Source organism: Mastigoproctus giganteus, chromosome 10 (assembly GCF_048544385.1).
Source record: "Mastigoproctus giganteus isolate SK-2022 chromosome 10, ASM4854438v1, whole genome shotgun sequence".
NCBI lineage: Eukaryota > Metazoa > Arthropoda > Arachnida > Uropygi > Thelyphonidae > Mastigoproctus > Mastigoproctus giganteus.
In genome coordinates this window covers 107,568,831-107,595,072 of record NC_143584.1, presented here as the reverse complement: position 1 = coordinate 107,595,072, position 26,242 = coordinate 107,568,831, and the positions used below count along the sequence as shown (strand labels likewise).

Below are 26,242 nucleotides of genomic sequence, written 5' to 3'. Positions count from 1 at the left end.
TTTCTATATATATCACCATTGCCTCAAGGGTGATGTCAAAGGAAATCTAAGGTGTCAAAGCACTAGATATTCTTGGAGACAAAGAGATTATCTACAAAGGAATGTGCTTTATTCTTATCTGCCTCTGATCTGTGTTTTTTGGGAAGATGGGCTTGCCAATGTCCATTTCTTTAATAAAAGATATTTCCAGAATGTAAACTTCTGTTGCTGCTTGTTTTCCCATGTCTATTTCTTTGGTCGGTTTGTCCTCATAGACCAATTCTTATCACTACTATAGTCTAGCAATGTTGATGCTTTGTTCAGTAGTGATTTAGCTTGTGGCAAGAAACACTTGTTTGGGGAAATGGAAAGTCAGTTTGTGTTTCTACAGAATTATACTTTTTTCAAGACTGTACTTACACCAGTTTATTTATGGTAGTAGTGGTATTATTTGTTTTGCTATTTGTTAGGTTGTATTTGTCTCAGTTTTATATTTCTGTATAACTTTTTTCCTGGTTCCCATTTATCCCAATGTTTAGAGTAGGTTGGAAGATTTCTTTTGCAAACAGGGCAGCACAAGACACTGGCTATGCAGTCATCTGTTTCACAATTTTTGTACCTATAGTCATGCATTTCGGGCATGTTGGTGCTCCTGTATGATGTGTGCCAGTTATAAATTCAAGTGCAAAACATTAAAATTTATAAGATCCAAGTGGATCTGGTATATTTTTCAAGGAGAAATGGTATCTGGTATATACAGGAGAAATAGAGAGCTGACATATACTTGCTCATTGTCTTGGGAGTTTTGGCAAGTCAAATGTGAGAATGAAAATCTTTAACATCTATAGATATCTCCTAAAGGCAGAAATCTTCTAACCAGAGATATACTCAACTTTTTCAGCTGTGCTATTCCAAGGTCAAAGGTTAACAAGTGTGCTAAAAAAAGGTTGGGGGGAGGCAAAGAAAAAAAAAAAAATTAAAGTATTTTACTTTGAATTACTTTAGTAGTCTAAAAGATATTTCTTGGCTAAATGCCTAAGAGTATGAAGGAGTTTGTTTATGCATGGGTAATGCACACACATCATTTCTAGGCCCCGGGTGCCAAGCGAATTCGAGGTCAAGCATATCTAGTATAAATCAAACAGTGATCTTTCGGAGAGATAAAAGTTCTTTTTAAGTTATATCGTTTTCTATCAGCAGTTTATTTATCATAAATAAGTTCTACACTTGTAAAGTATCAAGTTAGGACAGAGAAAGGAAATTCACCTTTCTTTTTGTTATATATATTATATTCTTTACTAACAACTAACCTTTCATTAGCATTACCAGAGGCATATGATGCAAGAAAGAAAGCTTATGCAGCATCAGCCAAAAAAAAAAAAAAAAAAAGAGAAAACTATCCCGTTTCACCTCCCGAATCCCTCCGTTCGTTCGAAATACCTGTCCAGCCCAGCCTTAAATTTATTCAGGCTATCAGCTTCCACAACAAGGGATGGAAGTCTGTTCCACCAACCAACTACCCGCTGGCTAAAGGCAAATTTCCGCACATCTATCCTACATCTGTCTTTGCACAATTTGAATTTGTGCCCTCTCGGGTCCTTATTCTGAGCAAGAGGAAGAATCCCATCAGCATTGAGCATACTCAAACCATTCAAGGCTTTATATACCTCTATCAGATTACCTCGACAGTGCCTAGTCTCCAGACACTAATTTGCAAACCTTAAGCCTTTCCTCGTAAGAGCACCCCTTTGTTCCATTCACTAATCTTGTTGCCCTTCTATGTACTCATTCCAGCAGCTCTACATGTTTCTTGAAATGAGGCCTCCAGACCTGTATACAATACTCTAGGTGTGGCATGACCATTGCCTTATACAAGGGAATAATCACCTCCTTATCCCTGCTAGAAAAATTCCTATATATCATTGACAATACACCATGAGCTACACTTGCAGCCCGTCTGCACTGCTCAGAGATCTGCCTGCACAACCACCCCCAGGTCCCTTTCATTCTCTACCACTGTCAGTGTAGTACCACAGAGTTGATACGTTGCTCTGGGGTTGCTGTTTCGAATATGTAGTACTTTACATTTGTCAATTCATTTGCCATCTCTCAGCCCATCTGCTCAACCTTTCCAGATCCTGTTGCAGCAGCATAGTGTCAGTAGTGTCCTTGACAAACCTGCCAACCTTTGTGTCGTCTGCAAACATTGGACATTAAGCTTGATATACCATCATCAATATCATTTATAAATACAGAAAACAACAATGGATCCAACACTGAACCCTGAGGGACTCCACTAATAACATTAGTCCACGATGAGCAGTGTACATTGATTACCACTCTCTGTCTTCTGCCACTCAACCATCCCTTTATCTATAGCAGCAATTTGCCTCCAATGTCATACTGCTCCAATCTATGCAGCAGTCTTCCATGTGCAACAGTAACAAAAGCCTTTCTAAGATCCAAATATATAATATCAAAGTTATTCCCTGCATCCAGTTCTTTTGTGACTGTATCATAGCATCCAATCAAACTGGGCGCCTCCGTAGCCAGGTGGGAAGGAGCAGCAGTGCGTAGCACACGCTTCTTGATTAGACCGGGGTTCGAGCCTGTCACCACCAAATACAGAGCATGCGGAAAGGTCAGGGATTGACCACCGCACCGGAGCAATATGGCCTTAGTTGCTAATGCTCCTAAAAACCAAATAACAACAACAATCAAACTGGTCAGGCAAGACTTTCCCTTAACAAAACCATGCTGTGTCCGAGCTATAACTGAAGTCTTGTCTAGATAATCCTGCAGTGCTTCTTTAACCAGTGCCTCCATTAATTTTCATGGAACAGAAGTTAAACTCACAGGTCTATAACTACTTGTGTCAGCCTTTGATCCTCCTTTGTGAATTGGGGTCACATTTGCACATCTAAAGTCTATGGGTACCTCCCCCTGAGTCCAAAGAAAATCTTATAATTATGGCTAAGGGTTTGCTTACTTCCTTTGCTGCCTCCTTTAATATAATTGGATAGATCCCATCCACCCCGGGTGCCTTTTTTAGGTTTATCCTCAACAATTTCAACTCGTCTCAGTTATTACAAAATTATCTAGCTCACTGCCAGAGTTTACTTCACCTCTGGCATTCCCCTTCCTGAATAACTCCTCATGTGTGAATGTAGATGCAAAATACTCGTTTAGTTTGTTAGCCACCTGAGTAGGATCCTCAACCATTAATATCCAGTGGACCAATCTGATTCATCCCTTTCCTTCTAGAGTTTACATAGCTAAAGAACTCTTTTCTGTTTTTCTTTGCATCCTTTGCCAAGGATTTTTCATAATCTGCCTTTGCCTGCCTAATCTCCTTTGTGACTTGGTTACAGACCTTATATCTATCATAGGCTTCCATGTCACCCATTAATTTATATGTATCCCATGCATTTTTATTCTCTGGCATGTCTCATTAGTTCATCTGACATCCATTTAGGCCTAAACCTTGAACAATATTTCTTAGTTGGTATGTAAAGCCTAGTAGCTTCCAAGATAAGTTCTTTGAATGCTTCCCATTTTAAATTTGCTGTTGGTAACACCATCAGTTGGTCCCACTGTATAGAATTTAAATACTGTCTCAGACTGTGGTAGTTGCCTTTACGAAAGCAAAAACCCTTCCCTTTACCCCTGATGGTAGTTACTTCTTTGAGTATTACTCCCTCTAGTTGCCTCCTGAACATGCTTATGTAGAAAACAATCATCCAATAAATCCACAAAAGCCTTGCTAGTGTGTGAGTGACCAAGCCACAAATTCCAGTCAATATCTGGGAAATTGAAATCCCCCATTATAAGACTCTCTGATTTACTGGCCCACTCTATTTCCCTGTAAAGTTTCTTATTATGATCATCAGAGTCATTATGTCTATAGCACACTCCTACTCTCAATTTTGATTTCCCAATGCTTATGTCACACCAAACTGACTCGACACTGCACTGTCCAGCAATATCGACTGGCTTCACTTCCTTGGATTTTATGTGTTTCTTAACTAATAGCATAACCCCTCCTTTCTTCCTATCCTGTCTATCCTTTCTGTACACATTGTACTCCTCAAATTCCAGTTCTGCATTCCTTATATGTGTGACACCACGTCTCTGATATCCCAACAATATCTGCCTTTGATGTTTTGAGCAATACCTCAAATTCATCAAATTTATTTACCAAACTCCTAGCATTAGTGTACACACAAGTATACATGCACCTGTTCCTATTCTTAGCTACCCTAAAACAACCCATGTGTTTCTTTGTACCGCAACGACTCCCAGCAGTTTCTGAAATACCTAGTTTATAATCCCTTGGACTGCTTGCGACACTGCTCCTGCCTTCCCGTGGTGGGGCCGGAAACCTTGGCAAAAAAGGAGCAAAAATGGCAAATACAGACATATTGACATGAATAACAACAACCTAAGGAGATAGAAGACTATTCGGATGGAGCAACTCTCCCATCTTTCTTAATCTTTCACTCTCTCAGTAACCATCCTATGAGTAAATTGTCTCCCTTTGTTATACAGAAACATCTGGAGGGTATAGCAGGATCGCCCAAGACAGTGAAGAGACTGCAATTAGGAGGCTAACTTATAGAAACCATGAATCAAAGACATTCTGAAAAGCTTCTACAACTAACAAGCTTTGCTGGAATACCTGTAAAAATATCTCCACATGCAACTCTAAATTCATCAAAGGGTGTCATATCGATTTGGGATTTATTAAATGTCACCAAGGAAGAAATAACCCAAGAACTGCAGGGACAGAACGTAATTGAAGCGAAAAGAATAATGATTAAAAAAGATAATCAACTGACATCTACAAGAAATATTATTCTCACCTTCAATAGTATTAGTATTAGTAATGGCCGCACGGTGCAAGAAAGCCTATGGCTTATGCTGCACCAGCCAAAAAAAAAAAAAAAAACGAACAAAACAATGATAAAAAAAAATAATAAAATAAAATAAAATAAACTAAATAATAATAATAATTAATAAAAAAAAAAAATTACACCTATCATCCTATGCGCTTCTCTTACCCAAAAGTACTATCCAGATGACCTTTGAATTTCCCCAAACTGTCGGCCTCTACCACCCAAGAAGGCAACTTATTCCAGTAATTTATAACTCACTGGCTAAAATAAAACCTCCTGCAGTCCAATCTAAACATTTCCCCCCGTAACTTGAATTTATGTCCCCTAGTTCTAGCATCATTTATAATCTTGAAAATTTTCTCCTCATTCATTTTACTGATGCCTCTCAGAGCTTTAAACACCTCAATCAAATCTCCTCTAAGGTGTCTAGTTTCCAAACTCTGCAACCCACATATTCAAAGTCTTTCTTCATAAGGACGCCCTTTTGTCGATCTCACCAGGCGAGTTACCCTTCTTTGAACCCTTTCAAGAAGCTCGATGTCTTTCTTTAGGTGCGGTCTCCATACTTGAACAGTGTTCCAAGTGTGGTCTAACATAAGCCTTATATAATGGGATTATCACATCCCTATCTCTACTTGCAAAAGTTCGATAGATCATCGATAGGACACCATGGGCCTTCCTTGCAACCTGTTTATAATGCTCAGAGAATTTCATGTCTGACCGTATCGTAACACCCAAGTCCCTTTCCTCCAGTACTGGGTTTAGTTGAACTCCACCAAGTGAATACGTTTTTTTGGGATTACTGTTTCCCAGGTGTAATACCTTACACTTTGTTGGATTAAAGCACAGCTGCCATTTTTCTGACCATTCCTGAGGTCTCTCTGAAGAAGCTCAGCTTGACAGTGATCATTAACTACTCTACCAATTTTAACATCATCTGCAAATTTAGACATCACACCCTCTATCCCTTCATCAATGTCGTTTATGAAACTTAAAAACAACAGTGGTCCTAATACTGATCCTTGGGGAACCCCACTTCTTTCATCAACCCAATCTGAGGAATAGCCATTTATCACAACCCTCTGCCTCCTGCCCTGAAGCCATCCTTCTATCCATCTAAGGATTTTCCCAGTGATTCCAACCTGTTCCAGCTTATAAAGCAACCGCTCATGTGGGACTGAGTCAAAAGCTTTACTGAAATCTAAATAAACAATGTCGAAATTATTCCCTAAATCCAGCTCGTGAGTGACCCTTTCGAAATAGCGAACCAGATTTGTTAAACATGATTTTCCCTTTATAAAACCATGCTGAGTATCCTTGAGAATTTCAATTCGATCCAAATGAACCTGAATTCCAGCCTTGATCATTGCCTCCATGATTTTCCCTACTACTGAAGTCAGACTGACAGGTTGATAATTTCCAACTTCACTTTTAGAGCCACCCTTATGTATGGGAGATACATTTGCACTTTTCCAATCCAAGGGAATCTCCCCAGAGTCTAGTGATGCTCGCATAATTAGCCTCAATGGTTCAATGCACTTGCTTTCCGCCTCTCTCAAGATTATAGGGTATATTCCATCAACTCCAGGAGCCTTACTGGTCTGTAGGCTCGAAAGTTTTTTCATTAAATAATCTTGCGAAATTTCAATATCATTAATTACATATTTTTTAACTTCGCTCCCACAATACACCAAACTTACCCTGCTCTGTAAAAGCAGGTTATTTATTTTGTCGCATTCGCCCATACATTCCCAACCCTTTAAGGTGTTATAAATGCCAAAAGTATGGGCATTCTCAAACTGTATGTAGAGGAATTCCTGTCTGCCCCCAACTGTGGGTCCTCAGACCATATACAAAATGACTGTACTGCTACAAAAATGACATGTACAAATAACAAAGGTGACCATCCTGCATATTCCAAGACATGTGAAAAGTGGAAAACAGAGAAAAAAATAGTAAAATACAAGGTTGAAAACAAAGTTAGTTACCAAGAAGCAAGAAAACTAGTTGCACCAACTATAAACCAGAATATTATCTATGCAAGTGCTGTAAAAAAATATCAAGCAGTCTCCGTTCAAACTGATGTCACAGTCCCTACTAATAAATCAATTTCTGATTAGGTAAGAAATGTCCTCTCTGAGATGCCAACTGTATGCAAGCAACAATCCAAGACCACAGACCAAGCAAATAATACACCTCTGACAATACCAGCGGTAACTCCTCCACCAGTGATTGCTACCACATCTTGTATTACAAACACAAATACTGCGAAAAATATTCAGGACACAACCATGGACACAGATGGCACATCTATACAGGAAGATCCTATTTTAGAAATCCATGCCGAAGAAGAAGAAATGGACACTGGTCGGCCAGTCTTCCAAAAAAAAGACAAATGGAAATTGGAACGCCATAAACCAGTCACTTTCAAAAAGCAGTCAGAATCAGCTCCATCAACTAAACACAAATAATGCCTTGTATTTTACAATGGAACTGCAGAGGCTTTCGTTGCAATACAGACGATATCCAAGATCTAATTAATTGATTTTCTCCAGTTGCCCTTTGTCTTCAGGAAACTTACTTAACTTTGCAAATTTCTCCTTCGATGAAGAACTATTGCTTTATTGAAGGGATCGTAATACAACAAATGCTGCCCATGGTGGTGTAGCAATCCTGATAAATTCAAAGATCCCAACTAAACATATTCCAATTCAAACTGAAATAGAAGCTGTTGCTGTGCGTATAACACCCAATATTGAAATAACATTAGTATCGATCTACTTACAGTCAAACCGTACCTACTGTTTAAAAGATCTTGAAGATCTCCTTATACAGATACCTCCACCTCTGTATGTTAGGGGGACTTCAATGGGCACCACCCCTTATGGGGTAATCCTAAATTAGATAGACAAGGTCGATTCATTGACAGCCTAATAGAGGAAGTAAACCTCACCATACTCAATACTGGCACACACACTCGCGTTCTGCTCCCAAATTGAATACTTCAGCCATAGATCTCTCCATTTGTTCTCCATTACTGTCCCGACCGTAGAGTCATATGTTTTAAATAATCCAATGGGTTGTGATCACTTCCCAATCGTATGCAACCTATTAATAGCACAGGCTCCTCCAGCCCAACCCTGCAGAAAATGGAAATTTGCCCGAGCAAACTGGGCAAAATTCCAGTCATCAATATCTTTTGATGAGGAAAAAATCCATCTCCAGCCTATCGATGATGTGACAGAATACATCAGGTCACATCTAAATGTGGCTATCAAATCCCTTGGTTCGTAAGCATTATAATTATTGGTGGATGAGCAATGCACAAAAGCCAAAAAAAAAAAAAAAGCAAAAAATAAAGCCTGGAATTTGTTTCGGCAATATCCAACAACACCCAATCTAATAAATTATAAGAAGTTAATGGCAAAAGCACATTTCATACAAAGGCAAGCCAAGAAAGAATCCTGGATCCGTTTTTCACCAAGCATTAACAAAAACACTGACATCAAAATAATATGGAAAAAAAATTAGACAGCTTTCTGGTAAGTTTCCTACTGTACCTTCACCAATTCTGTCCTGTAATGGGAACGGTGGAGTATAAGCGGCAGCAGCTTATACTCCACCGTTCCAGAGAATTCAAAACACTGCAGAACAGCACTCTATTAACTTCCAAACTACCCTCCTTCTGCCGTATAACAAATGCCTACAATATTCCGAACTCTTGCATGCTATCGGAACAGCCCACAATGATGCTGCCGGACCAGATGGAATCTATTACGTCATGCTACATCTTGATGACAAAGCTTTGCATCTCCTTCTGCTCTTTTACAATCGTATTTTTCTAGAAAATGTCTACCCAACTTCTTGGCATCGTTCTACTGTTTTGGCATTCCTAAAACCTGGAAAAGATCCAACCAATCCCCATAGCTATAGACCAATATCCCTCTCTAGCTGCCTCAACAAAATTCTAGAAAAAAATTGTCCACTGTAGACTCATCTGGATCACTGAGTCAGAACAGTTAATGAGCAATAGTCAGTATGGCTTTCGTCAAAACAGGTCATGCTTGGACCTTATGGTTAAGGCTGAATTTGCCATTCATAATGCCTTTGTTAAGCATGAACATCTAGTAATGGTTTCCATACATATAGGCCAGGTGGGAAGGAGCAGTAGTGCGTATCACATGCTTCGAGCCCGCCACCACCAAATACGGAAGATGCGGAAAGGTCAGGGAATGACCACCGCATATCCTGGAGCAATATGGCCTTAGTTGCTAATGCTCCTAAAAACCAAAACAACAACGTACATATAGAGATGGCTTCTGATACCACCTGGCAGCATGGCATACCAAGAGATCTCTACTCTCTTGGTCTGCGGGGCAACCTTATTTTTTTTTTGCTTCACAAATATAGGGCAACCTATATTTGTGAAGCATTTTCTACACACTAGATCGTTTCAAGTTCAATACCAACATGCCCTCTCTGCAACTTTCATTCAGGAAGATGTTCCACAGGGATCAGTACTGAGTGCCACTCTTTTTGCCCTAAGAATAGATTCTATCACCAAACAACTTCCAAATACCGTAGAAACTTACCTTTATGCAGATGACCTTTCCATCTCCTGTCATTCCCAAAATATGAGATCTATTGAACGACAGCTTCAGATATCATTAAATAAAATACAGCAATGGGCCAGCCTTAACGGCTATAGGCTTTCGCAGCAGAAAACAGTTGCTATCCATTTTTGTAGACAACGCAAATTTCAACTGGATCCTGAACTTCACATCTCTAATATCTCCATCCCAGTCACTAGTAACATTAGATTTCTAGGTTTAATCATGGACAACAAGCTAAATTTCTTAGAGCACATTAAAAAAGTACGTACTGTCTGCTTAGAAAAGATAAACATACTCAGAGCTTTATCTGCACAAACGTGGGGTGCAGATTGTACCTCCCTTCTTCGATTATACAGGGCATTAATCAGATCCCGTCTTGATTAAGGAGCTCCCATTTATGACTCTGCCAGAAAGAGCACATTACGCTGGCTTGATCCAGTTCAACACAGTGCACTGAGGATTACACTTGGTGCATTCAGAATATCGCCAGCACATAGCCTTTACATTGATGCTCACAAGCCGCCATTATCTTTACGTAGGAAATTGCTATTGCTGAAGTATTCTGTCAAGATACAAGGTTGTGCCTCGCATCCCATTCAGCATATCTTTTCAATCCACCATTAAAAAATCTGTACAGAAATAAACCTAGCATAGTAAAACCAGCTGGTCATCGCCTTCTTTAACTACTGCAGGTTTGGAATGTTTCCATCCATTCCGTACAACAGGTAGCAACTTGTACTCAACCACCATGGTTCCACCTCCTATACCGACCTGTGACACCTCTGTCAGTGGGGAAAGAATATTTTTCAATCATCAAATATCAGACAAGTTCATGCTGTTCACACTCAAAAATATATTGATTTTTTACCAATATACACAGATGGCTCTAAATCCAATTCAAAAGTTGGAGCAGCTTCAGTGTTTCCGAATACAATTGTATCAGCAGCCCTTCCTTCTGAATTCAGTATCTTTTCAGCTGAATTATTCACAATTAAACTAGCTTTAAAAAATCTCTCTCCTGACTGCTCTTTAAAATCAGTAATTTTCACTGATTCCCTCAGCTCAATCAAGGCATTATGTAATTCCTCAGGTAAATTTCACCCTTTTATAAATGAAATTAGAAACTTATTACTAAAGATTAAAGAACACCCCCAACTGGTCACCTTCTGCTGGATACCAGCACATTCTGATATTATTATTTTAGGCAATGAACTGGCTGATAAAGCTGCAAAAAATCCAACCAGCTTAGATTTAACCAAAATCCCTGTTCCAGCCTCAGACTATGCACTAATGATTCATGCTGCATGTCTATCAGAATGGACAGCACTATGGCATTCCCAAACGAACAATAAACTCTTTCAGATTAAATAGGTTCTGAAAATCAAGACGAGAAGAAGTAATTCTTTCAAGAGCAAGAATAGGTCATACTTACCTGACACACCTTCATTTACTCATAGGAGATGTTCCACCACAGTGTCCACATTGCTATATAAATATGACTGTTAACCACATTCTCATTGACTGTCCCTATTATAAATAAGACAGAATTTCAACCCTACAATCACTGGTTATCCTTCAACAACCAATAACCCTAGAGAATTTGATTGGTAACAAGGCCAATATATCTGAATTTTTCTGTTTTCTGAAGCAAACTAGAACTTTTAATCTTTTCTGATTAAGGACATTTCAGACAGTACAATTCTTTCTCTTTTCCTTTAATATAAACGAATAAGCACATTATAGCCACAGTAGCTTATGTGTCATAAAACCCCCACAACAACAACAACAACATCATTTCTACTACTATAAATGATGTGTGTGCATTACCCATGCAGAAACAAGCTCCTTCATACTTTAGTAGTTTTTAAAATATTTACAGATTAGTGGCTATGTAATTACTATAAGGTTAGTGTTAACCACAAAACAAACTGGAACTTGGAACCACTTCCAAAACATGACTCATTACAGCTCTTTTCATGGATGAAACACAGAGGAAGACAGAGCAAGTAGTTTGGAATGATCTATTGCAGAAGCATATCCTGTGTGTGATGCATACACAGTTCGGAATGAACTGAAAGGATTCCAGTGGTTCTTTTTCTCCAACCCAGATATACAGCTAGATGATTTTAGGTATAGGCAGTTATTTTTTTTATTGAAGTTTCAGTTAGGGCAAGTAGAAACTTGAAGTACTTGCTCTATACAGCGGGGCCACACTGAGATAGCTGCAACCACTGTGTCAAATTCTCTCTCTTATAGTTGGGTATGAATAATACCAGCCAAGAGACCCAAGGATGCAATTTACAGGTCAATGACTGCTCAGTTGCAATTTATTTGACACTGCATTAAATTTATGCATAGGCTGCAGATGAGTAGTCCCAGAAAGAATTTTTAGGCTTAAACAGGAGGACCCAATTCAAGCAGTACAAATACAGTACAGTGTTAATTTATTACACTGATCTCTTCTGTCATTAAGATTAAAAAACACTGCATGTAGCATGCACTATTTTTTTTATATGTTATTAGAAGTAGGGATAATTTCATTTTATCTCATTCTTTCATTCTCGAAGCATCTATTAGCTTATAAAGTGATTGATTTTTTTTTCTAATTATTTCCCCTAGAATTCCTGAACTGAACTTGTTCTGAACTCACCAATACCAGCAAGTGCAAATGATTAGTGAGTCATTCAGAGGGATGATATATCAAGTAATACATCACAATATAATTATGAACATATTGCATTTATAAAAGATACTTTTGAAAAACAGGAGACACATATTAATTTCAATAGGAAAAATGTTATAAATAAGGAAATCACCTTCATGATAGGCTCATTGATAAGATGAAAAATATTCTCATCAGAATACCGTAATATCACCAATAGTACTGTTGCTGCATCAGGATTATAATCATAGTGGTGAAGCTGAAGAGATAAACTGTTTATAATATAGTCAGCATTCTGTGATATCAGTGTGGAAACAGACCTATGAGAGAAAACAAAACAATCAAATATTTTTAGTAAATTAGTAACATAATCGTGTCTGATATGTTTATAACATAACACATACACTCAGTGATCACTGAATTATGATCACCTATCTAATACAGTGTGCGGCCACCTTTTGCTCTGATAACAGCCACTATTTGCCTAGGCATTGACTCCACTAGATGTTTGAAGCCATCTATTGGGATCTGCAGCCATGCTGTCCGAAAGGCTTTCCATAGTGTCAGAATAGATGATGGATGCATGTCCGTACACCTCACTTTCCATTCCAAAACATCCCACAGATGTTCAATCGGACTGAGGCCAGGAGAATTTGGAGACCAATCAGGATCTTTAATGTGGTCCATAAACCACCCATGCACAGTGCAAGCACAATGACATGGTGTATCATCATCTTGGAAGATCCTATTTCTGTTCAGGAAAAAATGCAACATGACATGGTGCACATTGTCTTCTAAGAGCTGTTGGTTGACCTCATGAGTGAAATGACCATCCACATGCACCAAGGGGGGGGGTATCATCATCTTGAAAGATCCTATTTCTGTTCAGGAAAAAATGCAACATGACATGGTGCACATTGTCTTCTAAGAGCTGTTGGTTGACCTCATGAGTGAAATGACCATCCACATGCACCAAGGGGGGGCCTAGTTTTTGCCAACAAAACATGCCCCTTATTAAAGCAACCACCATCATCTGCTTGGATAATGGGTCCATGGACTCGTGTTGCTTGTGCCAGACACAAAGGCATCCATCAGTGTGTTGCACTGGGGGTATTCGGATTCATCAGACCAGCACAATTACTTTCAGTCCTCCAGTGTCCAACATGTGTGTAGTTGACACCACAGCATTTGTTGTCGATGATAATCAGCAGCAAGGAGAGGATGTCCCTTGAGTCACCTGCTGCGGAACCTGATATGACTGAGTGTGCAGTGCACTGTCATTTCGGATACTGTTCTTGCATTCCCCATGTTGTATTGCAATGTCAACTGTTGCACAATGACCTGCCACTGAACCTGTACAATGCACTGCACCTTTCTCTCACCATGAACATCAACTCTGTGTAATCCATTATAGTTCTGTTGGTTGGAGGTGGTCTGACCTCTTTAACACAATTCTTTACCCTTAACCAGTGGGCCGTGCGTAACCAAAAAGACATGCTGTTTCAGATATGGAAGCACCCGATGCATGAGTTCACACAATCATGCCCTTTTGAAACTCCATGATATCTTCACCATGTTCCACAACTGCTACTTTATCACTTTGACTTGCATGCCCAGATGCAAATTATCACTACTCTAGCACAGGAAGTTGTTCGGCTTTTTACACTCAAAGCTATGCGGGCACAGTACATTACAAATAAGGTGGTCACAATTCAGTGATCACTGATTGTGTGTATATATATATTTTTGTTTAAAATAAATAAATGCACAAGGCATAATACTTTAAGAGTTTGGTATCTATATAATATCGGTGTTTAGAATCACCATAGATAACTCTTAATAAACTACCAAGTAGTTGTTGTAGGCATCGTTTGCTCTTTCTCATATTGTGCTCTGCCTTCACGACGAGTTGCCATGATATTGCACTACTTCGAATAAGTAACTCTTCACTAAAAGAGAAGACTATTGTTACTTATTCTCAGTTGAGTACCACCACCCAGACAGCACTGTTTCACGGCTATTGGCCGATCATCAGTGGGTGGGCAGGTACCCTGGTATTGCAGACATGACAACCCAGTTGTGAAGTTAATCACACAATATGAGAGATGCCAAGAGGTGTAGATGTCAATGTTTAAAATAAATAAATGCACAAGGCATAATACTTTAAGAGTTTGGTATCTATATAATATCGGTGTTTAGAATCACCATAGATAACTCTTAATAAACTACCAAGTAGTTGTTGTAGGCATCGTTTGCTCTTTCCCAATACCAGGGTACCTGCCCACCCACTGATGATCGGCCAATAGCCGTGAAACAGTGCTGTCTGGGTGGTGGTACTCAACTGAGAATAAGTAACAATAGTCTTCTCTTTTAGTGAAGAGTTACTTATTCGAAGTAGTGCAATATCATGGCAACTCGTCGTGAAGGCAGAGCACAATATGAGAAAGAGCAAACGATGCCTACAACAACTACTTGGTAGTTTATTAAGAGTTATCTATGGTGATTCTAAACACCGATATTATATAGATACCAAACTCTTAAAGTATTATGCCTTGTGCATTTATTTATTTTAAACATTGACATCTACACCTCTTGGCATCTCTCATATTGTGTGATTAACTTCACAACTGGGTCGTCATGTCTGCAATACCAGGGTACCTGCCCACCCACTGATGATCGGCCAATAGCCGTGAAACAGTGCTGTCTGGGTGGTGGTACTCAACTGAGAATAAGTAACAATAGTCTTCTCTTTTAGTGAAGAGTTACTTATTCGAAGTAGTGCAATATCATGGCAACTCGTCGTGAAGGCAGAGCACAATATGAGAAAGAGCAAACGATGCCTACAACAACTACTTGGTAGTTCATTAAGAGTTATCTATGGTGATTCTAAACACCGATATTATATAGATACCAAACTCTTAAAGTATTATGCCTTGTGCATTTATTTATTTTAAACATTGACATCTACACCTCTTGGCATCTCTCATATTGTGTGATTAACTTCACAACTGGGTCGTCATGTCTGCAATACCAGGGTACCTGCCCACCCACTGATGATTGGCCAATAGCCGTGAAACAGTGCTGTCTGGGTGGTGGTACTCAACTGAGAATAAGTAACAATAGTCTTCTCTTTTAGTGAAGAGTTACTTATTCAAAGTAGTGCAATATCATGGCAACTCGTCGTGAAGGCAGAGCACAATATGAGAAAGAGCAAACGATGCCTACAACAACTACTTGGTAGTTTATTAAGAGTTATCTATGGTGATTCTAAACACCGATATTATATATATTTTTGTGTACACAAAAATTTAGTGTGTGGTGTTTTGTGGTTATAGGAAATTGTATAGCAGTTTAACTAACAGGATGCAAAATTAGGAAAGTAATTAGGATAGAAATAGACACCCCTGCCCTCGTATTACACTAATGCCCAAAGTGTGGAAAATTTTAGTTGTAGGAAAGTGAACAGTATACGACTGATGAATATAAAGTTAGTGCTTGGTTTATTAAGGAGTGCAAATTCCCATCTGTGCTAGTAATAGCCCTGGACACTTATGGATACACAGCTACCACATCCATCCAGGAGTGCAATTTCCTGTCCATGCTAGTAAGAGCCCTGGACACTTATGGATACACATCTACCAGGTCCAGGGCTGTTACCACCAAACACTAAAATTTTGTGTACACAAAAATATAAATATACACTGGCATTCAAAGAAAGTGCATCACCTAGAGTTTCATATTTCTAACCCTTTTTCACAATGGTATGTTATATTATTCACTAGCATCACATATAGAAATATAAATAAAAGATATTTATTAATAGTTAAGGCTAAGTAACATTTGACAGGTGCTCTCAAAATATTCCAAAATGAGCATTTCAACATTTATACAACAGTTTTGGTAAACATGACAATTATGGCTGAAATGGTATCAGAAACCCTCAATTTGCTTCAGTTTATCATTTTAAATGGAAAATAAAATGAAAAGTTCACCAGGTGAAAAATTAATATTTAGTTGAATCGCCTCTGGCCCTGATGACAGCAGCACACCGTCGAGGCACTGATAAGATTAATTTCTGAAGATAATCAACTGATAGTCTGAGGTTCCAAACACGAATTATGGCTTCCTGAAGTTCAATGAAGGGTCTTTGGGTTCTTTCTGGCAACTGCAGTTTCCACACGATGCCAACAGTTCTCTTTAGGATTCAGGTCTATGCCATTTCCTAGCCAGCTAAGAGTTGAAATGGACCATTTTTTTACCTGTAACAAATGTAAACACATTACTGTCGAACCTCTAATGCAGAAATGAAGCTAAAGTAACTACAGAAGTGCCTACTTACATGCCTGATGACAAGGAGCAGAGTTGTCCTGAAAGATGCAGTTACTTGGCAGGTTGAAATGGTCTCTAACGGTTTGGCAGCAATTTTACTTCCAATATAACCTGGTATCCATTGGCATTTACGGAACCTTTTATAAACAGCAGGTGACCTATTCTGCAATATGAAATGCACCCACATATCATTTGGCTGTTAGGAAATTTCACTGTAGACAGACACCATACAGTCTGGATGGTATTCTTCACCATGTCTACAGCAAATATCAGAACCATGCAGGTTGAATTTCTTCTCATCTGAGAAAATAACTGACTTCCACTGCTTGGGGGTCCATTTGACATGCTCCTTACACCAAATTAATCGGGCCTTTTCCCTTTTTTGTGTGAGGAGGGGCTTCTTCTTAGGATGATGGGCTACAAGTCCATTTTTGAAGAGGCATCTTCTGACTGTTACTGCAATTGCTACCACTCCTGTGTGTTCTTTCCATTCTCTTTTCAGCTCAGATGAAGAAGCTTTATGGTTTTTACGGCATAAGCACTTCAAAATGCAATCCTATTTTGGGACGGAGACTTGTTTGCGTTCAATTCCTTTTTTTTTTTTCCTATCAGCAGAACCAGTATTCTTGAGTTTGGAAAGAAATCTGCTCACTATCGACTGATTACAAGGCTCTCTATGAGCAATATGATAGGAAGAACATCCTTCCTCACATAAAGCAACAATAGCACTCTTTTGTCGTGGCGTCAACTGCATGCACGTAACTCGCCATCCTGACACAAGCAAAGAATGACTGCAACTTTTGCAGCTCGTGATTATATAGCTGAAAGTAATGGCTGATGCAATCTGTAAGAAATATTGCCATATATTTATGTTATTTGGATGACAATTATAATTTTAAGGGATGATGCACTTTCTTTGAACACCAGTGTATGTGTACACATAGGCAAGTTGTAATACAGAAACTGCATAAATAGCATATATATACAGGGTGTCTCAAAAATATTGGTACAAACGTTTAGGGGAAGTAGGTAACATCTAAAGGAATGTGAATCACATAGGAACCCATAACCGGAAACGTCACCGTAAGTCGGTAGACGGCACTGTTCATCAGTTCGCGAGATGGAAAATTTCTGGTTTACTCATTCAAGCAGTAGTCGCCGCACGAAGAGCATGCATGGATATACGAACTGTGAGCTGGCAGACATGCACCTAGTGTATGGATTAGCAGAGGGCAATGGACGAGCTGCTCAACAAATTTATGGATAATGCTTCCCAGACAGACATGTACCGGACCACCGTTTGTTTGCGTGTGTGCATAAAAATTTGTGTGATTATGGGTCTTTTAGACGTAACAGGAGTAGTGCAGGCAGACCACGTTCGACGCAAACTCCCGCCATAGAAGAAAGTGTGTTGAATGCCGTCTAGAAGAATCCTACTACCAACACACGTGCCATTGCCTCTGCCTTAGGAGTGTCTCGTTGAAATGTACAGCGTGTCGGGCATGACGATTCCTTACACCCCTTTCATCTCTAAAGGGTTCAGTTACTGCTCCCCCCAAGATCATCCTGCACGTGTGGCTTTTGCGCTGTGGTTTCTCCAATAAATGTTCAAGACTTGAATTTTCCAGCTTATGTTTTGTTCAAGGATGAGGCTTATTCAATCCGCACAATGCTCATGTGTGGGCTCACGACAACCCACACGGTGTGCACCCCCATCGCTTCACAATAAATGTGTGGGCAGGTATGGTTGGTGACTGCTTAGTCGGCCCATACCTGTTACCATCCCACATGAACTCTGCTAAATATCGAATCTTTCTTCAACACATTCTACCAGGGTTACTTGACGATGTTCCAGCAAATGTGAGATGCAACATTTGGTTTCAACATGACGGGGCGCCTGCCCATAATGGAAGGTGTGTTCGTGACCATTTGAACAGGCGTTTTGGGCATTGATGGATTGGCCGTGGTGAACCCGTTGCCTGGCCCCCACGCTCACCTGATTTATCGAGCCTTAATTTTTTTCTGTGGGGCCCTCAAATCTATCGTGAATGAATCGCCTGTGGAGACGGAAATGGATCTCATGGCGAGACTCGTCTGCGCTGCTGCTAGTGTCAAGGTAACTCCAGGTGTGTTCGACCGTGTCTGCCAATCCATGCTGTGTTGGTGTCACGCATGCATCGCGTCTCGTGGTGGAACCTTCGAGCATCTGTTGTAACATCATGAAATGCATCCATCTCGCACTCCATTGTTAATATTATGTCAAATAAATGTTTGCCACTAATTACTGTCTTGTGTCATTTCTGCTTCTTGTGCCTCTGCTACTACTTTCCTGTGATGTTTCCGATTATGGGATCCTATGTGATTCACATACCTTTAGATGTTACCTACCTCCCATAAATGTTTGTACCAATATTTTTGAGACACCCTGTATATATATAGCACGTGCCAGAATTCTGTGTGTTTTTTCATTATTATGGTGAAATGTGTTTCCCTTTCACTGAAATCTTCAATCATACAAAAAACATAAATAAATTTTCAGAATTTGCTTTTCATTCCCATATCTAAACTTTGTAAACTTTTTACTCTAAAAAACAGAAAAAAATGTCAGTGAACAGAAAGAAAGTGAATTTGAGTGTTTGGAATGAAGTTTCTGAAACCTACATTAGCAATTGTTTCAAATAATGTGGATTAATTATTCTTAATGGTCAACTAAGTCATGATACTGATCATGTTAAAAAGCCTGAACACATGGGCGAACAGGAGTTTAATGGTTGGCTGGACAATAGATGGTGATCTATTGTCCAGCCAATAAAGTTACTACAGCTTTAACAGATGAAGAAAATGAGGATGAACCTGAAAGAATTCCAGTTACAAAACTGGCAAAATCGTGATGCTAGCCATCCTGAGGAGAACATTGGAAGAAACTGGTGCAAGTGATCGTGAATATAGACTGATACACCACTGAAAATTCTATAAACAGACTTTGTAGTGATAATTTAAAGCAATCTAAAATAAGTGACTACTGTATTTTAAATTATAATCATAATACAAAGTGTTATGTTTAATTAATATGTATCTTAATTAAGCTATGTACGTAAGTATAAATTTATTTTTATTTTGCTAACCTGTAGATAATATTCATCCGATTTTTACGTATCCTTTAATTGGCAATAAACTTTTGGTAATAAAGTGTAATTTCATGCTTAATATCTTTATTATTATAGCCAGTGGATAATATTCATCAATTTTCTCTTATTAGAATCAAAATTCAATTTGCAAAAGTGATCACTATAACCAGTGCTTACTGTACATATATATATATATATATTCGTTTAATTGTAGATTGCCATCGATTAATTGCACTTCACATATTAAGTATCATTGTTCATACAACCCTGCAATCAAGCCAGCCTAGACCAGGCTATCTTCATTTCATGTAGCCTATACATTTTAAGTATAACGCTAAACGATAATGATTTTTCATAGCATTTTGCTAATAAAAACATTTTTATCTGTAGCAAGATAAATCCTAAATACTAAATAATAATAATACTACATCTTAAAGACTGTACAAATATATAAAATGATATAACGTATTGTGATTACATCACGTGGCCGTCAATCCCCTACTTCATCGGGGGCTTTGAGTGGATTGACAGCCCTTTTCGATGTAATGCTTCATACTTACTCGTTTCTGTCTGTACCTATACCAGTTTTGCTATTTTAGTTTATATATTCAGGTTCATTTTCTTAAAAGTGCCATTAATCGATGGCAATCTACAATTAAACGAATATATAACTAGCACGTATAATGTACAATTGGCCTAAAGGCAAAATAACAATGGCATTAATGCTGCACAGAAGAACACGCAAATCTTATAGAATACATAAATCCAAACATAATAACCACATAATATATATATTTATATATATATACTGTACTCCCCCTACATCTAACATTTCTGTGTTATCATCATCATCAGCCATTTTCAATCCACTGCAGGATGAAGGCCTCTCCAGCAACTTTCCAGTTCCTTCTGTTTTGAGCACTGGCCATCCATTTACTACTCGAAAACTCATGAATTTCATCTATCTATCTCCGCCTTTGTCTTCCAGGTTTTCTTCTAGCTCCTCTTGGGTACCATTCTGTTATTTTCTTAGTCCATCTGTCATCATGTCTTCGAGCTATGTGTCCTGCCCAAGACCATTTTAGTTCTTTAGTTTTGATAAGAATGTCCTTTACTTGAGTTTGCTGCCTAATCCATGTGTTTCTCTTCTTATCTAACAGTCTGATTCCCAATATGATTCGTTCCATTCTTCGCTGTGTAGTTCTCAGCTTCTCTTCCATTCTTTTGGTGAGTGCCCAAGTTTCACTTCCATAAGTCATGGTGGGGAGTATACATTGATTCATTATTTTACGTTTCAGACAAACTGGGATATTGCTCTTCAGTATGTAACTATATTTCCTGAATGCTATCCATCCAAAACTTATTCTTCTCTTGAATTCCAGCCATTTATCATTATTACAGCTAATAACTTGTCCCAGATAAGTATATGACTCCACCTTTTCAATTACTGCTCCTTCAATCATTATTTCCCTTTCCGTGGCATACTTGTTCATCATTACTTTTGTTTTAGCCATATTCATCTTTAGTCCAAAATCCTTACTAACTGTGCATAACTGATTAAGATTTTCCTCTAATTCTTTGGGATCGTGGCTTATGACCACAATGTCATCTGCAAATCGTAAATGGTTTAGGTACTCTCCGTTCACATTGACTCCTTTCTGCGACCAGTCTAATCTTCTGAAAGCTTCCTCAAGGGCAGCAGTAAACAGCTTCGGAGATATTGTGTCTCCTTGTCGAACTCCTTTCTCGATTTTAAATTTGCTACTGTCTTTGTCTAGTCTAATAAAGGATGTAGCACTCTCATATATTTTCTTCAAAATCATAATATATGGAGTATCTATGCCTTGTCTTTCCAGTGCCCGAAACATTGCCTTATGCTGTATGGAGTCAAATGCCTTTTCATAATCCACAAATGCCAGGCATAATGGTGTTTTATATTCATTTGCTTTCTCCGTGAAGGTGATCCATAGTTGAGAATCCTGTCCTAAAGCCAGCTTGCTCTTTCGGTTGATTCTCATCAAGTATTTTTTCTAATCTGTTAGTAATGACCCTTGTGAACAACTTGTAGATATGGGATAACAAGCTAATTGGTCTATAATTTCCAATTTCTGATTTATCTCCTTTCTTATGCAGCAAAACTATGATTGCATTATTCCACTGCTTAGGCATAACACCTTTTCTAAGCACTTTGTGAAGAGCCTTGCCAGTTTTTGTGTTATGTCTCTTCCTCCCAATTTTAACAACTCTACAGTAACTTCATCTTCCCCCGGGGCTTTCCGATTCTTCATTTTCTTCAATGCATGTTCTACCTCATCAGTAAGAATATCGGGTATGTCGTATGTGTTGCTACTTTGCAAACCATCTTCCCCACTGCTGGTATCATTCCCTCGCTCCTTGTATAATTCTCTATAGTAGTCTTCTGCTATTTGAATTATACCTTCTCTGCTGTTTATAAGTACACCATCGCTATTCTTCAGTTTCAGTATCATTTGTCTTTCTGTATTACTGCTCATGGCTGCTGATTTAAATCCTTTGTTTTCCCTTAATGCTTGTTCTACTTTTCTTGTGTTAAATCTTCTTATGTCCTCTCTGAGTCTCTTTCTAATGGCTTTGCATAACTCAGTATACTCAATTTTCTCCCTGTCAGTGTTTTTCTTGCTCTTCATTTGTCGTCTTCGGTTCATCATGACAAGTGTTTCTTGACTAATTTTTTCTTCTTTGGATTTCTGTTTCCCTATAGGTTTCTTGGGCTTTATCACTTTCAGAAAGTTGTAATATTCCTCGTCGATATCTTGGTCCTGAGCAGTCTGCAGAAGCTCAGACTTGTTCTTAAGTTCCAGTACATACTGCTTTTTCTCCTCCTCTGTTATTTCAAAGACCTTTGTATTATTTACTCGAGTCAGTTTTTTTCCTTTCCTTTCCTACATCTATATCAAGTGTACATCTTACTATTCTGTGATCACTTCCAACATTTACCTTATTCAGGACAGTAACATCATTCACAATATATCTTCTGTTAGTGAGGATGAAGTCGATTTCATTAGCTCTTAATCCATTTGGACTCTTCCATGTCCACTTTCTGTTCACCCTTTTCTTGAAAAAAGTGTTCATTACTGACATTCCTTGAGATTCTGCAAATTCCACAAGTCTTTCACCTCTTTTATTTCTTTCACCAATTCCAAAATTTCCTATAGTTCCTCTTTCTGCGCTGTTTTGCCTTTTTCCAACCTTAGCATTTGAAGTCCCCCATAATAATAGTGTAGTGGGTTTTCTGCTCATCTAGAAGACTCTCAATTTCAGTGTACATTTCTTCAACCTCTTCATCATCATGGCTCAATGTTGGTGCATAAATCATTATAATCTTTAGCTTGTACCTCTTAGAAATCTTGAGTATTAGTCTTGACACCCTTGGTGATGTACTTTTGAATTCCAAAATGTTGTTTTTAAAATCTTTATGGACCAGAAACCCAACTCCACCTTCGCTCCTTTCACTGTTTCCATTGGTGTACAGCAGATTTCCACTTGATAAACTTATAAGTGATTCATTTCTTCTTCTTGTTTCAGCCAAACCGATGATATTCCAATTCACATTTTCTAATTGCTTTTCCAGCTCTAATATCCTGTCTTCACCGATGAGTGATCGTACGTTATAACAGGCCAAGTTCAATTTCCGTGCATGGCAGCCTGGTCGTACCCAGAGATTCTTAGCACCCTCTGCTTCCACTCTGATCCTCTCGCTGCCGTAAGAGGGTGAGTGAAAGCTGCTGGGGACTGAGGGCCATTTGTATTGTTGTGCTCTCATTGCTGGAGGGTTTGGTCTTTTCCTCTTCACGCTGACCAGGCGTCTTGAAGAGAAGCACTCTACACGTTTGTTGCCACCTAAGTGACGTAACAGGGCTTACCATCGAGAAGGTGTGCATGAGTGGATTTTAGGGAGGCAGGCCAACCGGACTTCTCCTAAATCTTCTGTAATAGAGAGATATTGGATCCATCAGTGTTTTAGGCTGAGTGTCTGATAACACACAGGATACCTGTTCCCCTCTAAGCCCCTTCTGTGTTATATGTATAGAAAAAATATTTAGAAAAAAACATGAAATGTTAATGGAATGTTTACTCTACATCTAGATTTTCTGAATTATAGAAAGGAGGTTTCTCCAGGATATGCTTACTTTAGGAAAGTGTATAGTGATAACTTAAATTATTACTAAACACAATATATATAAAACAAAGCACTTTACTCACACCAAAAGGTAAAAAGTGGGACTAAAGTGCTGAGTACACAAGCAGTAAGTAATTCCAGAAATTCTTTGAGATGGAGTCAAAGGAAAAACAAATAAATATTCTATAAAGATGAGGAGGGATAATTTATAATTTCTTGGGAGAAAGAGACATGTAACTAATTCTAATAATGGAGCAAAAACACTGAACTTCACCTAAATTTTTATTAAAAAAATGAGCAAGTTTTTGTTTATTTAATCATTTTTTGCTAATAAAAATTTATGGGAGTGTAACGTTTTTAATCTTTTACTAGAATTAGGGATAATTTCATTATATCTCAATCTTTCTTCATTTTAGGCATGTTTGCAAATCTCTAAGCATCTATTAGCTTCAGCATGTTTATTCAGCCCAAATACAGGTAACATCTCTAATCATAATGAAACTGACATCATGAAATTTTATATTTGGTTCTTGCAGCAGAAAGATTTGCTGAGCTAATCCAAATGATCTCGTATGAAATAATGTATTATGAACTATTTCATAAAATGCTTATTAAAATATTACATAAAACTAATAACAAAACATTAAGTGAAAAAAAAATAAATTCAAATTCAAAATTAAAAACATTAAGTGAAAAAATGACGATATGTAACGCAATGTTCATATCATTCACAATACATCTATAACTGTGGTATTAAAAAAAAAAAAAAAAAACAATAAGAAGAATAAATATGAAAAACCACTACCACTTCATTTCAGAAATATTTATGGTTATGGTTTGTATAATTTGATATAGAAGATACATACTTTTAAAAGCTTTTGAAAGGTATTTAAACAAGAACAAGTTTTCAATGGCGAATACAATGGCAGAAAGGTATTTAAACAAGAACAAGTCTTCAATGGCAAATACTGCAAAAATTATCATAACATTTTGATTGAACTTTTACCATTACCAGAGGTATATGATGCAGGAAAGCTAGCTTCAGCCAAAAAAAAAAAAAAAAAAAAAACACACAAACACTTCCCATTTCACCTATCCATTTGCTCCAAAAGTTTGTCCAGTTCTTTCTGGAATTTATTTAAGCTATCAGCATCCACAACAAATGGAAGTTTGTTCCAGCAATCAACCACCCGCTGACTAAAGGCAAATCTGCACATCTATTCTACAACTGTCTTTCCTCAATTTGAATTTATGCCCGCTCAGGTGCATAATCTGAGCAAGAGGAAGAATCCCATCAGCATATCACTGAGCTTGGTCAAACCACCATTTATGGCCTTCTACAGTTCAATCAGATCACCTCACAGGTGCCTAGTCTCCAGACGTTGCAACTGGCAGAACTTAAGACTTTCTTGGTAAGTGCAACCCTTTGTTCCCCTCACCAATCTCGTTCCAGAAGCTCTACATCCTCCTTAAAATGAGGCCTCCAGACCTGTATGCAGTACTCAAGGTGTGGCTTGACTATTGCCTTATATAAAGGGATAATCACCTCCTTATCCCTGCTAGCAAAATTCCTGAATATCATTGACAAGACACCATGAACTGCTCTGGCAGCCTGTCTGCATTGCTCAGAAAACTTCTTATCTGACTTCACAATTACCCCAAGTCTTTTTCATTCTCCACTACCCTGAGTGTAGTATCACACAGTTGATAGGTTACTCTGGGTTGCTGCTACCCACATGCAGTACTTTGCGTTTGTCAATGTTAAATGTAAGTTGCCGCCTCTCAGCCCATCTGCCCAACTTTTCTAGATCTTGTTGCAATAGTGTACTGCCATTACTGTGATTAGCAACCCTGCCAACCTTTGTATCGTCTGCATGGACATTAAGCCTGATATATCTTCATCAATATCATCGATAAATATAGAAAACAACAACGGGCCCAGCCCTTGGGGGACTCCACTAATAACATTAGTCCATGAAGAGCAGTGTCCACTGGTTATCACTCTCTGCATTCTCAACCATCCCTTTATCCACAGCAGCAACTTGCTCTTAATGCCATACTGCTCAAATTTGTACAGCAGTCTTCCATATGCAACAGTATCCAAGTACATCAACAGTATTATCAAAATTATTTTTTGCACCCAGTTCCTTTGTGACCACATCATAGTATCCAATGAAATTGGTCAGACAATTTGACTAATTGTTTAGTCAAACCCATGCTGTGTCTGAAATATAACTGCAGTTTTGTCTAGATGATCCCGCAATGCTTCTTTAACCAGTAACTACATTATTTTCCCCGGAAGAGAAGTTAAACTAACAGGTCTGTAATTACTCGTGTCAACCCTTTGATCCCTGTTGTAAATAGGGAATACATTTGCACATCCCCAATCTGTGGGGACCTCCTCTGAATCCAAGAATGCTCTCATAAGTATGGCTAAGGGTTTGCTTATTTCCTCTTCTGCCTCCTTTAGTATAGCT

At 38.4% G+C, this 26,242-nt stretch overlaps 1 protein-coding gene across 2 annotated transcripts in view; it reads right to left on the bottom strand.

The window, feature by feature from the left end:
- The window catches only part of Tti1 (Telo2 interacting protein 1), a 600,292-nt gene that overhangs the window by 145,436 nt on the left and 428,614 nt on the right, over positions 1–26,242 (bottom strand). For both annotated transcript variants that reach the window (XR_016547507.1, XM_090382195.1), the window contains exon 15: positions 12,304–12,469. Coding sequence is in view for 1 of the 2 variants with exons in the window: in XM_090382195.1 (XP_090238321.1) it covers positions 12,304–12,469 (166 nt within the window). In the remaining variant the exon portion in view is untranslated. The remainder of the gene's footprint in view (positions 1–12,303; positions 12,470–26,242) is intronic.